General features: G+C 44.7%; 1 protein-coding gene across 1 annotated transcript; it reads left to right on the top strand.

Annotated features, from left to right (window-relative positions):
* Positions 1-10,643: 10,643 nt before the first annotated feature.
* On the top strand, positions 10,644-17,518 carry LOC144328660 (solute carrier family 2, facilitated glucose transporter member 5-like). The gene is made up of 6 exons (XM_077932720.1): positions 10,644-10,823; positions 11,173-11,283; positions 11,806-11,907; positions 13,879-13,954; positions 14,064-14,191; positions 17,348-17,518. Exons 1-6 carry the CDS (start codon positions 10,644-10,646, stop codon positions 17,513-17,515), a joined length of 765 nt encoding a protein of 254 aa, XP_077788846.1. The 3' UTR covers positions 17,516-17,518.

The raw sequence follows: 17,518 nt of genomic DNA, 5'->3' as shown, positions 1-17,518 counted from the left end.
GATAGATAGATAGATAGATATAGATCTAACTATAGATATAGATATAGATATAGATATAGATATAGATATAGATATAGATATAGATATAGATATAGATATAGATAGATATATAGTTTATCAAAGTTTAATTGTTTTTTAATAATTCTTTTCCTTATTTTTTTAGCTGTTTTCTTATTTTTATCTGTAAGCTGCCTTGAGTCCCTGTAAGGGGAAAAGCCAGGGCATTAATAATAATTAATAGTAGTAGTAGTAGTAGTAGTAGTAGTAGTAGTAATAATAATAATAATAATAACAACAACAACAACAACAACAACAACCATACCAGCTGGAAGCCTCCCATCTACCCTGTGTCCCACATTGGCAGAGCATATATCTCTGTGCTATTTCCTTCGTCTATTCCAGAAATTGAGGCACCAGAGACTAGAACCACAGAACTGTAGAGTTGGAAGTAACCCTAGTCCAGTGCAAAAATCTCAACTAAAGCATCCATGACAGATGGACATCCAACCTCTTCTTGAAAACCTCCCAGGAAGGAGAGCCCACCACCTCCTGAGGGAGACCATTCCACTGTCAAACAGCTCTTACTGATGTTCAGTCAGAATCTCCTTTCTTGTAACTTGAAGCCATTGGTTCGAGTCCTTACCCCGCGGAGGAGGAGAAAGCAAGCTTTCTCCACCTTCCCTGTGATAGCCCTTGAGATATTTGAAGAGGGCTGTGTATCTCCTCTCAGTCTCCTCAGTTCCACCACCTCCAAGTGACTTGGCCTGCTGCAAAGCCCTCACTCACACACCACCACCATGGTTTGCTCTTCACGAAAACAGTGATCATCTGCTTCCATCTGCCCCTTGTATTTGTCAGTGTATCCCATCTGTTCCCCGATGCTTCCATCCCAGATGGCTATCAGCACTGACTGGCTTGAGGCAATTCTTTGAATACTGCCGTGAATAACAGGAAGTTTGGAGCGTGTAATTTTTTTTTTTTTTAATCTGGCCATTGAAGAGAATGATTATAAAATTCTTCCTTTTGATGATTTCTTTCTTCTAGCCAATTTTTTTAAAAAGAAAAAAGAAACAGTATAGGAAAGGCTATGTGTGTGTTTAAGGAGATTGGTTGCTCCAAGCTCCCTTCAATTTCCTTTGATCTCACAAGTGTCTGGTGGCTGAAACCACACATTCCAATGCTCCCAATCTATCAAGCATAGGTTCTGTTATTTTGTTACCTATCCCTGGGAAATCATTGCCAGCAAATCCTTAAAGAAGATGCAAGAAACTGTAGCTGTGGTGAAAAGGGTTATATTTGTTCAAATATAAGAACATAGAAGATATGCAAACAATCAAACAATAAACCACAATTACCGAAACCAAACCATAGTCTGATCACTGGAATTCCCCTGCTCCCTGAATGGGCATGCATGGCGCAAGATGAGAGATCCTGGTACACTTATAATGACTTTATTGGGAATACACCAAAGCTTGCAGGCAGGCCAGTTCTTTCTGCATCCCCCCCCCCAAAAAAAAGAGAGCGAGAGAGAATACAAAAATGCCTAAAATTTTTCAGTCTCAATTCTTGTGAACAGATACGTTTTAGAATAATTCCTCTGTTTGAAATAGGAATACCAATACCTTGGTTCTCGAACGCCTTGGTACTCATACGTTTTGGCTTCCAAACACTGCAAACCCGGAAGTAAGTGCCCCTGTTTGTGAACATTTTTTGGAAGCCGAATGTCCGATGCGGCTTCTACTTGACTGCAGGAAGCTCCTGCAGCCAATCGGAAGCCGTGCCTTGGTTTTCGAACGGTTTCTGTAGTCGAATGGACTCCAGGAATGGATTAAGTTCGAGAACCAAGGTACCACTGTACAATATATCTCATCGTATTGGTGGAGAACATGACCAGGTGGCAGATTTTGCATGTTTAAAACTTGAATAAAAGATTTATAAGGAACACATTGTAAGGCAATTCTGTAGGCAACCCCCCCACTAGCTTTTAAATCAATAGAGAGGCTTCAGCAGAGTAAACCATTTCATAATATGCTTCTAACAACAAAGAACTGAGAGGTACAGTGGCTGGAACAGACTGCTTGGCATGAGAATTGGAGTGATCTCAAAGCAGGTGTCTTGTTTTCAAATGGGAAAATATTGCGGTTTATATATTTGAATGTAGCACTTTCAAAAGCTTCCTTGACATCAGAGGTGCCAACTTGAATAAAATATATTGGGGGGGCAGGTAAGCCCCACCACGCATAATCAATCACGTGACATGATGAACACACACCATTTGAATGGCAACACCCATTAACCTTTTTGGGGGTGGCCCCCTCAAATATTTTATTGGGGGGGGGGAGAAGTCTCCTTGGCCCCTAGGAGTTGGCTCCTATGCCTAACATCACACTGCAATCCTAATAAGGATCCTTTAAAAGTAGGTCAGCATGAGTGTACAACTCATGTTTGCTTGTTTGTTAAATTTATATCCCACCCTTCTTCTAACCCTAACCCTTCCAACTGTCCCATTTAATGTTTCTATGAAAATAAATCAACAAAGTATTTAAAACACCTTAAAAATTGCAGATGGAAAAGAAGGCTAAGGAATTATGTGGCTTGGCTAAGGCCATAAAGTCTTCTTCTTCTTTGGCAATCACTCGTAGCTGAGTAAGATTGTCTTCCATAAACACAGTTTTAACAATGAGTCCATAAGTGACTGTGGAGGCCAATTCTGGACCCACATGTCCTTCCACAGTGGGGACATTGGTTCCTGGGCAGGAGTTGATCATGGTGTGGATTTGCCAAGCGTGCCTTCCTCTTAGCACGTTTCTCCCTTGCATTCTGAGTTTGAGTGTCTTCAAAGTCCATGACACCTTTGGTAAAGGCTGTTCTCCAACTGGAGCACTCACAGGCCAGTGTTTCCCAATTGTCGGTGTTTATACTACATTTTTAAAGACTTGCTTTGAGACAGTCTTTAAACCTCTTTTGTTGACCACCAGTGTTACGCTTTCCATTTTTCAGTTTGGAATAGAGTAGTTGCTTTGGAAGACGATAATCAGGCATCCGCACAACATGACCAGTCTAATGAAGTTGATGTTAACGAATCATTGCTTCAACACTGGTGATCTTTGCTGCATCCTGTATACTGATATTAGTTCACCTGTCTTCCCAAATGATGTGTAAGATTTTTCGGAGATACCGTTGATGGAATCTTTTGAGAAGTTGGAGATGGCGTTTGTAAGTGGTCCATGTTTCACATGCCTACAGTAAGGTTGGTAGTACAATAGCTTTGTAAACAAGCATTTTGATTTCCCTGCAAATGTCCCGGTCCTCAAACACTCTGCAGGAGGACTTCTTGATTCATAGCTCAGTCACCTTCCAGCTCTGCCACACCAGCAGCTAATCCACATTCCATCATTGCATTGTGTCACCTTCCAACTGTCAACAGCTTTTCCTGGAACCTTCTGATGCCCTTCCCTTGATTGTCTCCCAGAATTCTCTTAGAGGTTCTGAAATGCCTTATTTCTACAGAACAGTGGTGCTGGGCTCAGTTTTCCCCTACTCACAAGTTATAGAAAGCTATGGTAAGTCTGGGTACTCTTGGCCTATTTGTCTTCCATCCTGTGGGATCTACCCTCTGCATGGTTGAAGGGATTTCTCCAGGCAGATCTCATTACTTCCCAGTTCTCTGGCTGATCCTGTTGCCTGAACTAGAGCTGTGCACCGGATTCATTCAAATCCCAAGATGAACTGGGTTGATTCAGGGGAGATGATTCAGGCTTTGGCCAGGTTGCATCAAGAGAGCCCCGGAATCACTCTGGCTCAGTTATTTATAGCCCAACATTCAGGATATAGGTTCTAGAAGGGCAGTTTAAAAGTAACATTTATTTACATATTTTAAAGACACAGAAAAGGGTATCTATGTATTGAAAACACACCGGGATAATTCACACAGTAGATGGTAGATCACCTCACAGGGGGAATTCAGTTTGAGTAGGCCTGGCAGTGGTGGTCTTTGCCTGACTTCCAACCTCCCCATCTGAATAGCTAACATGGTGCCCTCATGCTTAGAAGATTTCATTCCACACTACTTTCAGGGAGACCCCAGGGAAATTTGGAAATTGGATTATAAGGGATAGCCTCATGGCGATAATTAAGCCCTGTCTCATGGCAGCAGCTCTTTAAAGGGGGGGGGGAGTCAGCTGAGCAGAGGCATGCATTCTGTCTTAGCTGGGAAGACCCTAGGTAGGCTGTACGGTGGCCATCACAGAGACAAATAAATGCCTTGCCTCCATACCTTGCTTAGGGACTTCCTGCAGGCATCCGATCAGCTGCCTTCTACCAACAACACTATCTTATTTCCCCCCAGGTGAGCCTTTTTTATGACTTCTACTCAGGAAACCATGGACGAAAAGGAGGCGCCAACTAGTAAAAAGCCCAAGAAACGGGTGAGGCTGGAGGCTGCATTCAAGGTACTGGGTTTATAATACATTGAAAATCAAAATTTCTGTGTAATTGTTTCCCAGGTTTCAGATACAGCATTACTTATAAGCTAATAGTACAGTTTGGTTCATAATATATTGGGTGAGGTCTAGAAATATTCATGGTGAAAGTAGACCCACTGGACTCATTTCAACAGGTCTTCTTTAAGCACGACTAAGTCTGAATCCAACCCATTATACTACAGTATTATTTTTCATGTTTTTAAAAAAGTTTTATTACATTATTTAAGTGATTTTGCTAACATTTAATTTCCTTCACTAAATTGTTTTTCCAGGTCTGGTTTTAGGCAGATTTTAAATGGGTTTTCTGTTGTTGAGTTTGTTCTGGCTTTGATATGGTTTTTTATACTGATTGGCATTTGTGTTGCTTATAGTCAATATTTATTTATTCTTGTTTATTTATTTGTTTTTAATCTTGTATTTGGTGTTTTACTAATGTTGAAAACTGTTCAGGGGAATAAGCAAACCATCATAATCAGATTTCTCCTTCTTTAAACCCCTGGGATCTTCAGAACTCCAAGTGGCCTCTTAGTATCAAAGACCCCTTGGGATGATGATGATTTTGGATTGTTACATCTCCACAAAAGTTGTAATTGTCAAGGAATATCTGCATGTCCACCAAATGTACCTCCCTTGAGGACTGAATGCACCTCTGTCTTTATTCTATCTTTCTGCTTCTTGGTTGTAAATACACCTAATTAACAAGAAAGAAATGCAAGTATTTTGCCCTGTCTCATCACAGTATCTTCTACTTCCTGTAGGACTTGTCAATTACACTTCTTTGGGTGTTGTTTGCTGCCTGTCTCCTGTCTGCAACCTATGGTTACAACATCTGGCTGATCTACTCCCCTTCTGTGGTACAAATGGCTTCTTTTATTTTGTGGGCTGTGTTCCCTAAGGGGTAATTTGTTGTGCCTCTGAAAGTGGAGGTAAGCCATAGCTACTGTGGCTAGCAGTCACTGACAGTCTAATACTACATGAGTTTGTCCAAGTTAGTGACTGTCAGTGCCATCAACAGCGACTGTGCTGCTTGAAGGAGTGCTTTCTTTTGACTCTCCTGAATCTTCCAACATTTAGATCCATTGGATTTCCTCAATTTCTGGTGTTATAAGGGAGGGAGGGGGAGGCAAAATAGCATAAACATTTGTAAATTTAGAGAAATCCACACTTAAAGGTGGTTGAATTTTCATGAGGACTTCAAAAACATCACAAACTGATATGGACTGGAAGAGGACTGAACTTAAGAAGGGACAAATGAGAAATTGAGAGAGATTGACAGACTCTCCTATCCCTGGTCACAACCATTGAGATTCTGCAGTCATGTGATGTGTAGTGCTGTCCTAACATCGACCTTTCTGTGCTTCTCTCCTAGCTCATAAAAGACTTTTATAACGTAACCACTTTCCCCCCGAAGATGAACCCCAACATCAAGTTATTCTTGATGTCCTCCTCCATCGCTTTATATCCACTGGGAGGTACATTTGGGGCACTTCTGATTGGCATCCTGGAGGATAGATGTGGCAGGTATAGACAGAATCATGACTGATGAACTGCATGCCCTAGGCTGGTGAGAAGTGAGGGGAAATGAGTTGCTTCTGACCTACATGCCCTGATCTGTCGCATTGCTCACCACCACAGATACCAAATGGCCCATGAAGGGGGAGGAGGTCACAAGAAGAGCATAAGACGGGCCCTGCTGGATCAGGCCAAAGGCCCATCTAGTTCCAGCGTCTTGTCCTCACGATAGCCTACAGGTGCCCATGTAATGTCTGCAGATGCCTATGGAAAGCCCACAGGACAGCTACTAATAACTTAAGAAAGCTTTCCCTGAAGTGTTACCCAATTCTATAATGGAATACTACCTGTGGAACTCCTGAAATGTTTCTTATTGTTCTTAGATTCTTGAGGCAGTATCTTTTGTATTGTGTTTTATCGTCTGCGGCTTTGATAGCTTTTGGCCGCAACATGGTTATAAATCTGCAAGATGAATGGAAATAGAATCATAGAATTGTAGAGTTGGAAGGGATCACAAGGGCCATCTAGACCAACCCCCTGCATTGCAGGAATCTTTGGCCCAATGTGGAATTCAATCCCACGACCCTGTGATTAAGAGTCTCATTCTCTACTCACTTTAAAAAGCATGCTCTGGGTGCCTCCCCACACTTGTAACCACCACCAACTGGTCTGTGATCCCCATAGTGACTCAGATAGTTATAGAATCATAGAATCATAGAATCATAGAATCATAGAGTTGGAAGAGACCACAGGGGCCATCGAGTCCAACCCCCTGCCAAGCAGGAAACACCATCAGAGCACTCCTGACATATGGTTGTCAAGCCTCTGCTTAAAGACCTCCAAAGAAGGAGACTCCACCACACTCCTTGGCAGCAAATTCCACTGTCGAACAGCTCTTACTGTCAGGAAGTTCTTCCTAATGTTTAGGTGGAATCTTCTTTCTTGTAGTTTGGATCCATTGCTCCGTGTCCGCTTCTCTGGAGCAGCAGAAAACAGCCTTTCTCCCTCCTCTATGTGACATCCTTTTATATATTTGTACATGGCTATCATATCACCCCGTAACCTCCTCTTCTCCTCTTCTCCAGGCTAAACATGCCCAGCTCCCTTAGCCATTCCTCATAAGGCATCGTTTCCAGGCCTTTGACCATTTTGGTTGCCCTCCTCTGGACACGTTCGAGTTTGTCAGTGTCCTTCTTGAACTGTGGTGCCCAGAACTGGACACAGTACTCCAAGTGAGGTCTGACCAGAGCAGAATACAGTGGCACTATTACTTCCCTTGATCTAGATGCTATACTCCTATTGATGAGGCCCAGAATTGCATTGGCTTTTTTAGCTGCCGCGTCACATTGTTGGCTCATGTCAAGTTTGTGGTCAACCAAGACTCCTAGATCCTTTTCACATGTACTGCTCTCAAGCCAGGTGTCCCCCATCTTGTATTTGTGCCTCTCATTTTTTTTGCCCAAGTGCAATACTTTACATTTCTCCCTGTTAAAATTCATCTTGTTTGTTTTGGCCCAGTTCTCTAATCTGTCAAGGTCGTTTTGAAGTGTGATCCTGTCCTCTGGGGTGTTAGTCACCCCTCCCACGTAAAGTTTCAAAGTTCTAGGCAGACAAGAAAGGAAGATAAGGCAGGATCAGCACCTTGGAGAGGGACCAAGCAGTAAGCTTCAGGGCAGGCGTATGCAAACTCAGCACTCCAGATGTTTTGGGACTACAACACCCATCATCCTTAGCTAACAGGACCAGTGGTCAGGGATGGTGGGAGTTGTAGTCCCAAAACATCTGGAGGGCTGAGTTTGCCTATGCCTGCTTCAGGGGAAGTGAGGAAATACAGTTGCTGCAGACCTACATCTCTGCAGTAGCATCTAATAACTGGCCTTATGATATACCCTTTAGAAAGGTAGCTCACAGGTAGAGCACAAGCTTCCATGTAAAGGATCCCAAGCTCTGCACCCCTCGCAGGAACATAGCAGGGTTGCAAAAGCCAACTTACTAGACCTCATGGAAACATGTGAGCAATGTCTGCTGAAATCCTAGAAAGGGCTTGGATAATTTTAAAGTGCTTAAGAGTAGGGCAGTCAGTGCCTTGCAGGTCTCCACCCATAACTAGCAAAGCGCAGAACCAAGTATCCATAGAAAGCTGAAGGCCTTATTGCAATTCCATAGCTGCTCTCCTACTGCTGCTCTTTTGGTGGTATCATATCTTCACTAGCAACTCCCAACCCACACAACTTTTCTGCTTTCCTTGTCTTTTCAGGAAAGGTACTTTGATTATTACTAATGTTTTGTCCATTCTCTCTGCTGTACTCATGGGTTGCACACATGAGGTAACTACATATGAATTCAAAATGGTTGCACGCTTGGTGACTGGAATATGTTCAGGTGAGTCAGGGTACTGGATTGAGTTGTTGTTGTTGTTGTTGTTGTTATTATTGTTGTTGTTGTTATTATTATTATTATTATTATTATTATTATTATTATTATTATTATTTTCATTAAACATATTCCCATAACTTATGCTGTTACCTGCCATGTCTCTGCATCATTTAACACAGTGAGCTCTCATGCAGATCAGAAATAACTGGTTGGCATTTTGCATACCTTCGTGGGGAATATTTTATGGTGCTGACCAATTCCTGTTACTTCCCACTAGGGCCTCCTATACACCGTGGAGATATTCAGATGTTTATATAAATCATATCACATGCAGATCATGAATTATCCCTTGATTTATCATCTAACTAGGAATAATCTACAGTGCTGTTCCAATATACATTGGCGAGATATCGCCTGTAGAGCTGCGAGGATGCATAACCATGACGGCCAACTTCTTTTTTTCCATTGGTGTCTTGTTGGCTCAGACCCTGGCTCTTCGGGAAGTCCTGGGGAATGAAAGAGGTAATTTAGAGAAGAGCACCCTCTGCCGTATAGCAGATCAGAAGCACAATCCCCATTGGTTTATTGTTTTCAAGATCATCAGTTACCCTTCTTGCACAGGTTGGCCGATTCTGATGTGCTTTGCTGGGGTCATGCCAGTGTGTCAGGTCTTCCTACTGCCCTTCATTCCTGAAAGTCCTAGGTACTTATACATTCAGAAGAAGGATGAAGATGGTGCAAGAGAAGGTACAATACTATCAATTGTAGTGGGACCTTTAGGAGTGGACACCGTGCAAAACTCCTGTGATCATTCCCGGGCAACTCATATTTAGGATCCCATTAGGAATGGTGGATAGCTTTACAATACTTTGAACTGTACTGGGACCACTGGGTGTGGGCAGCGTACACAGTGGGGGTACTCCAAAAGCTTGAAGAAAATTTGCCCATCCCATCAGACAAGGGTAGGGAACTTTTTCAGCTCCAGGGGCCAGTGGGCCAATGTTGACATGTGGATGGGGCAAGCTACCTGTCAATCCCATAACATCCTGATGACATCACATGGTTGATGGGTGGGTTGCCCCCCCCCCCACAGGCCAACATATCCCATTTGAGCATGGGAAAGTGTTTCGCCTACCCTTTTAAAGATTGTTGGAGCCATCGTTTAAAGGTGGAGTAGCAGAAAGACCCAATCACTCTCCTGAGCACAGTGGTAAGTAAACTCACTTTCAACAGGGGAGGGGGAAATCCTGCTTACTGCTGAGTGCAGCTGCACCAGAGAGTTTGCTACTCAACAAGATCACTCCCCCTTTGCATCGGATGATACAAAGGAGGAGCAATCCTGCTTAGCGTTTGGTCTCTGCTTTGCCCAGTGTGGTGATCACACAGGGTCCCCGGACGTTTGACGGTCTATTGACCCTGTGCCACCACTGTAATTGCTTTCTTCGCTGCCACCAACCCGTTTCTCACAGGTACACACGGAGTCCAGACAGTTGTTAACATTAACAAATAATCAAGTTTATTTTATAGACATGAACAAGCTTATGGTTTCAGTTAATTTTTCTTGGCAGTTTCTTAATCTTAGTTCCTTAACTGTCCTATTAGTTCCTAACAACTTCAAACTGATTATCCCAACTATCTATCTATCTGACTCCACCTAACACTCTTAACAGTTCCTCTCACTCTCTCACCACACCACTCGACCAACCCACAGACTTATATCCTCCCTCTTCCTTCTCCAACTCCCAACCCTCAACTGACTTTCACACAACACCCACTCTAACCCCCACTATCAGTTTCCACTGGCCAATCACATCACACTCATTTTAACTCTTTCCTTATGACCCACCTAGGAGGCAAACGCCACACCCAGCATATCAATGGCTCTCAACAACCAGCTGGCTGTTGGGTGCTTCGTGAGCTGCACAAAATAGTTTTGGTCAAGCACTGCCCTTTTGGTCAGGCCCCTTCCTTGCCTGTTTGGCATTCGGTGTAGGTGTGGGTGGGCACAGCTTGCCCAAAATAACTTCGTTGGCTAAGCTGAGAACCTCAATGGGGCAAGAGTGACTCGCAGGCTGGAGATTACTTACTCCTATCATGGGATCTCAGCACTCTGTCATTATTGTATCATTCCTTTTATCCTGATGTTGTGATTAACACAGGGGCTTTGCACTGCCTTTAATTAGGTGTTTAAAAAAACTTCATTTCCACTGACCCCTTTGCTTATTTTGGAAGTCACCTCCTTTCTGCCTCTACTCCCACCTAGCCTTGCAGATGTTGAGAGGACGGGAAGACGTGGAGGACGAGATTGACGAGCTCCGCGAGGAGTTCTTTGCTGCGAAGGCAGAAAAGCCCTTGAACACGCCCAAATTGCTCTGGAAGAGAAGCCTGCGATGGCAAGTCATCACTGTAATTACCTTGATGGCTTCCCAGCATCTCACTGGAGTCATTGCGGTAAGAGAGATGCAGGCCAAGGTGTTCTGAGGTTGAGTCAGGTGAAACAAAGACTTGTTTTGAACACAAAGTTCACAGGCGATGACACCAGTCATTCATGCTGTGTATCTAGGGAGATGGTCATATTCTCTGCACTTGGTTGATATTCTGTTCTCCAGGTCTGCAACTATCAAGCACCCCAGCACTTTTAATAATTAAATCATTACAGTTTTAATTGATTGTACTTCTTTTAACATTTGATGTTCTCAGCCATGGACTCCATTGGGAGGGAGGGTGGGACAGAAATGTAATAAACAAATAAACAAATTACTTTGAGCTAAAACCTCTGATTGTTCTGGTCTAATTTCAGGCTTACTATTATTCAGAGAGAACCTACACGTATACACATATGGGAAAAGACAATGTCCGCTTCATGAGCATAGCTACCAGTGTGAGTTTCTGCCTGGCAAACATGTTTTCGGTAAGCATCTCCCAACTCCTCTCTCTCTCATCTTAGCTCATTCGGTGGAGCATGAGACTCTAAAATCTCAGGGTTGTGGGTTTAAGCCACACAAAGTTTCTTGCATTGCAAAGTTTTGGACTAGATGATCCCTGTGGTCACTCCCAACTGCACAATTATTGGATTCTAAGGTTTCATCACCATACATTTAAGGCACATGGCTTCTCCCCAAGGAACCATTGGTGCTGTAGATTATCCTCCTTGGAGCTGCAGTTCCTGGTACCCATAGGCACCAACTCCTTAGGGCTGACTTGTCTTCAGCCCCCTCAATATTGTTGATCAGGGGGCTCATCACCCCCCAATACTGAGGGGGTGGAGGAGGCCAAGCGCTGAGTGGACTGTGGTAAAGCATCAGTAGCAGGTTCTTCTGGAGCGAAAGAGAGGAGCAGCTGTGGCCATTGAGGGGACAGTGAGCAAACATTGATTTATGAACCTTGGCCAGGCAAGTGTTTGAACTGCTTCTTTGCCTCTTTCTCTCTCTAGATGTTTTTAGTTGATTCTGTGGGGCGGAAGATTCTGCTTCTCTCTGGCTTTGGCGTCTGCGGCATCCTCTGTGTTCTGTTAGCAATTACTGTGGAATTGCAGGTGGGCAATTCAAAAAGTTTGGGCATCTGTATAGCCTTTTGAACCCTCCCCTTTAGTATGTATAGCACCCTCCCCTTTAGTATGTATGTGCAGAGTAACTGGTAGCCATTGATAGCCCGCTCCTCCATGTACTAGTCTAATCCCCCTTTAAAGCCATCTAAGCTTGTGGCCATCACTGTGGGGAGTGAGTACCATAGTTCAACTGTGTGTTGCAAGAAGGACTTCCTTTTATCCATCCCGAACTTCCAATATTCAGCTTCACTGGATGTCCAGTGCAGACTCTGAAATTTAAAATCCAGTAGGTTTGGGTGTGAAAGCTTCAAGATGTGAGTGACAAGGAATTGCAAATTTTTCCTGGAAAAGTCACTTGGATAATAATAATAATAATAATAATAATAATAATAATAATAATAATAAATTATTTATACCCCGGCCATCTGGATGAGTTTCCCCATCCACTCTGGGCAGCTTCCAATCAAATGTTAAAAACAATACAGCATTAAATATTAAAAACTTCCCTAAACAGGGCTGCCTTCAGATGTCTTTTAAAGATAGGATAGCTGCTTATTTCCTTCACATCAGAAGGGAGGGTGTTCCACAGGGTGGGTGCCACTACCGAGAAGGCCCTCTGTCTCATTCCCTGTAACCTCACTTCTCGCAATGAGGGAACCGCCAGAAGGCCCTCGGTGCTGCATCTCAGTGTCCGGGCTGAACGATGGGGGTGGAGACGCTCCTTCAGGTATACAGGACCAAGGCCGTTTAGGGCTTTAAAGGTCAGCACCAACACTTTGAATTGTGCTCGGAAACGTACTGGGAGCCAATGCAGATCTCTCAGGACCGGTGTTATGTCATCCTGGCAGCCACTCCCAGTCACCAGTCTAGCTGCCGCATTCTGGATTAATTGCAGTTTCCAGGTCACCTTCAAAGGTAGCCCCACGTAGAGCGCATTGCAGTAGTCCAAGCGGGAGATAACTAGAGTATGCACCACTCTGGCAAGACAGTCCGCAGGCAGGTAGGGTCTCAGCCTGCATACCAGATAATAATAATAATAATAATAATAATAATAATAATAATAATAATAATAATTTATTTATACCCCGCCCTCCCCAGCCAAGGCCGGGCTCAGAGCGGTTTGCAAGCAATAATAAAAACAAGAAGAATGATTACAACTTAAAAACAAAAATAAAATACAACATTAAAATAATGGAACATTAAAATATTAAAATGTAGCCTCATTGCAGGAGGAGAAGGAAAAGAAAAAAGAAAGAGAGGGAGGGAGGGAATCAAATTGGCTCCAAGCCAAAGGCCAGGCGGAACAACTCTGTCTTACAGGCCCTGCGGAAAGAAATCAGATCCTGCAGGGCCCTGGTCTCATGAGGCAGAGCGTTCCACCAGGCCAGAGCCAGAGTTGAAAAGGCCCTGGCTCTGGTTGAAGCCAATCTAACTTCCTTAGGGCCTGGGACCACTAGGGTGTTGTTATTTATGGACCCTGAGGCTCTCCGTGGGGCATACCAGGAGAGGCGGTCCTGTACGTACGAGGGTCTTAGGCCGTGATGGAGCTGGTAGACCGCCGCCCTGGACATAGAATTAACCTGCACCTCCATGGACAGCTGTGAGTCCAAAATGACTCCCAGGATCATGCATTTTGATTTTCCCCATTACAAGGGATCTCACAGGGGCTTCGCTCTTGATTTTCTGTGGCACCTGCTGCATTCCGTGGGCCAGCAGTGCTGTGGGAAAAGACATGGAAATTGTAAAGAAGGGACATCCTTGAAGATCAAGGGGGTAATCAGTGTGGTAGACCCCAAACTCCCATCATCCTCAATCAGCATGGTGAAATGGACAGGGATGACTGGAGTTGTAGCTTCGCAACTTGTGGAGGGCACCATGTTGGCTACCCCTACTCTATGTAAATGGTAGTTAGCAACTTTAGTAATACATAACTGACATATGCCCAACTTTCCCTAACAGGACACCATAAATGAGATGGCGTATTTCAGCACAGTTTTTATTCTCCTATTTCTCCTTGCACAGTGCATTGGCCCAAGTAAGTACCAAGCTCCATGGAGGATGTAAAGGATATGAATAGGAAAGATAAATTACTGAGTCAGTGAAAACGTTGCATTCAATGTTCTGAATCCTTTCTCTCTACCAAGATTCAACTCCGTGTCTAATTGTATTGGAGCTGTTCCTTCAGACATCGCGGGCCTCAGGCTTTGTGATTGCGGGCTTTGTGCACTGGTTCATGAACTTTGTATCAGGAGTGCTTTTTTATCACACAGAGGTGAGTGATTTTGATGGTCAGTTTTGACGGGGAGTTCATGGTTTGCTTTAGGGCTGTGCAGCAGATTTGGCTGAGGCCTGAAACAAATCGGGCCTATTTGGAGGGACTCAGTTTTTGGATGAGTCAGGTTCAGACGGCCACAGTTGACTGCAGGTCACGTTGCATGGCCCAGAACAATCCATGGCTGTTGGGGGTGGGGAATTAGGCATGAAGGAGAGGCAGGCAGGGTGGGGGAAAACTGCATGACTGCTGGATGCTTCCTCCTCCCCACATGACCCCTTCCGCTCAACAGCTGGGTGTGGGTGATACTGTGCAAGCAGCTTTCCTTTAGGATCTGGGTGTCAGGAGTGAGCCAGCAATAAATCACACTGTGCATGTTGGAGTTAACTCATTATTACCAGGTACACTACAGACGTGGTTGAATGTCAGGCCTAATGAGCAGAAGAGTTCATTCCCTGTGGTCTTACTCCATGAAAAGAAGAAGAGGAAGAAGAAGAAGAAGAAGAAGAAGAAGAAGAAGAAGAAGAAGAAGAAGAAGAAGAAGAAGAAGAAGAAGAAGAAGAAGAAGTTGATTAAAATACAATTTAAAAAACAAGATTAAAATACAACATTGAAACATTAGGATGCAGCCTCTTCACAGGAGGTGAAAGGAAAAAGAAAGAGGGGAAGGGAATCAAACTGATTCTAAGCCAGAGGCCAGGTGGAACAACTCTTTCTTACAGGCCCTGCGGAAAGAAATCAGATCCTGCCGGGCCCTGGTCTCATGAGACAGAGCGTTCCACCAGGCCGGAGCCAGTCTTGAGAAGGCCCTGGTTCTGGTTGAGGCTAATCTAACTTCCTTAGGGCCTGGGACCTCTAGGGTGTTGCTATTTATGGACCTTAAGGTCCTCCGTAGGGCATTCCAAGAGAGGCGGTCCCATAGGTACAAGGGTTCTAGGCCATGCAGGGCTTTAAAGGTCAAAACCGGCACCTTAAATCTGACCCTGTACTCCACCGGGAGCCAGTGCAGCTGGAAAAGCACTGGGTGAATATTCTCCCATGGCAGAGACCCTGTGAGGAGCCTCACTGCAGCATTCTGCACCCACTGGAGTTTCTGGGACAGCTTCAAGGGCAGCCCTGTGTAGAGCGAATTACAGTAGTCAAGCCTGGAGGTGACTGTTGCATGGATCACTGTGGCTAGGTCGGGGTGGGAAAGGTAAGGGACCAACTGTTGTCAAAAATCAGTTGTCAAGGCTGAAAGTCCCCTCTTCCCCACAACAGTCTTAAGTCCCTTCCTCTCTAGGGCTTTTTCCAAGCAATCTGATACTGTGCCTGTATGCAGCCAATCTCTCCTCTGCCCTTTTCATGCCACTTCTGGTTCAGGGAGAAAAGGAGGGAGGGGAGCTTGTCACAGCAGAAGGAGGAGAAACTTGTGACTCCTCACTAGCCGAACTCATCTTGGCCTCTTGACCTCCCTCCTCCTCTGCTTCAGCTTCTGCCTTTGATTCTAGATTTCACTCTGCCACAGACTCTCTCAGCTCACCAAGTCCTGCTACCCCTTCAGCTTCTGGCATCTCCTCTTCCCAGCCTTCTCCCTGTGGCCACTCATCGTCATCCCACCACCACTCCCTGGGCTCTAAGCTTTCCTTGGTGCTTCCTCAGCTTGTTCCTCCCACCATTCCTCTGTGCCCAACCAGTCCATGACACCGGGGATGGGGTGGCACCCTGGTCTCGGTAGGGAGAGAGGAAGGAGACACAAGGCTCCTTCCCACACCCAACTCTTGACTTCCTGTTTAGAAAGGCTTTTAAAACCTTAATTAAACATTAGCCCTGGCCACAAATGTATTCAGGAACAGATTGGGGTGAGGAGTTGGTCCCCAGGTTGACCCTGGATTGGAACCATAAAACAGATGCCCAGTGGTTTGCACTGGTAAATTAATCCCAGTCACATGTAGCACCATTACCTCCCCCTCTAATTAAATCCACCCAAATATAAAGTAATATTGTTGTACCCCCCCCTCCCATTTGCTTGCCCCTAGAAGTTTTAAGCTGTGAAGCAGTTTATAAATTTCTGGGTTGTTTTCTTTAAAAAGTTATTTGATGCCGTATAAAGCATCAAAGCTAACAAGTCAGTTGTGCAACCAGATTCCTTCATCTGCCCCAATTGCAACAAAACATGCCTCTCCCATATCGGTCTCTATAGCCACAGCAGGCACTGTAACTGTTCAGCGGTTTGGCTTCACTCACCTACCCACCCCAAGGCACATCTGAGATAGACGGATGCCAACTATTGCATTGTGGACTGGGGCTCAGAGCTACTGTGTAGATGCCCATGTTTTGGTGCCTTCTGCAGTAGTGATGTATGGAAGTGAGAGCTGGACCATAAAGAAGGCTGATCACCAAAGAATTGATGCTTTTGAATTATGGTGCTGGAGGAGACTATTGAGAGTCCCATGGACTGCAAGAAGATCAAACCTATCCCTTCTGAAGGAAATCAGCCCTGAGTGCTCACTGGAAGGACAGATCGTGAAGCTGAGGCTCTAATACTTTGGCCACCTCATGAGAAGAGAAGACTCCCTGGAAATGACCCTGATGTTGGGAAAGATGGAGGGCACAAGGAGAAGGGGACGACAGAGGAGGAGATGGTTGGACAGTGTTCTCGAAGCTACCAGCATGAGTTTGACCAATGGCAGTGGAAGATAGGAGTGCCTGGCGTGCTCTGGTCCAGGGGGTCACGAAGACGTGACTAAATGACTAAAGAACAACACGGTCATGGAAGCGTATAGTAATACCTAAATTCAGGCTGTGTGATTGGTGGGCCATGTCTAAGCTCTGGATTGCTTCTTTCACATGACAATACCAGCATATTGTACTTCTCCAGACTCTGTATCAAAACATGATGTTGATGAACTGACTGGGTTGAAGAATTCGCACTGATTCTGTAGCCTAAGCTAAAGCTTCCCCAGACTGACCCTCATTCCCCTCTTCCAGGGTGTGAATGAGGATCTAAACACACAAACACATACACTATGTGCATGATGGATACAGTAAGTAAATAAGCTTCCGTGATATGCTCATCTCTCTCTCTCTCTCTCTCTCTCTCTCTCTCTCTCTCTCTCTCTCTCTCTCTCTCTCCCCCCCCCCAACCTACCTCCCCCATTTCCTTTCCAACTCTAGAAGTTGATTGGATCCTACTGCTTTCTGCTTTACTTCCCTATCTGCCTAGCCACCTTTTTGTTCATCTTGAAGTTTCTCCCAGAAACCAAGAAGAGGACCTTTGTGGATATCAAGAGAATCATGTTGCTGCGGTCAGTCAAGAAGGTCACAGCCACGGTGGTTGATTAGAAA

This window comes from Podarcis muralis, chromosome 8, assembly GCF_964188315.1.
Source record: "Podarcis muralis chromosome 8, rPodMur119.hap1.1, whole genome shotgun sequence".
NCBI lineage: Eukaryota > Metazoa > Chordata > Lepidosauria > Squamata > Lacertidae > Podarcis > Podarcis muralis.
This window is presented reverse-complemented; position numbering and strand designations above follow the sequence as displayed.

Coding starts and splice junctions, on each gene's coding strand:
- LOC144328660 (XM_077932720.1), top strand. CDS start 10,644: ATGTTGAGAGGACGGGAAGACGTGGAGGACGAGATTGACGAGCTCCGC. Junction 10,824..11,172: donor ATCTCACTGGAGTCATTGCG/GTAAGAGAGATG, acceptor GTCTAATTTCAG/GCTTACTATTATTCAGAGAG. Junction 11,908..13,878: donor CAATTACTGTGGAATTGCAG/GTGGGCAATTCA, acceptor TTTCCCTAACAG/GACACCATAAATGAGATGGC.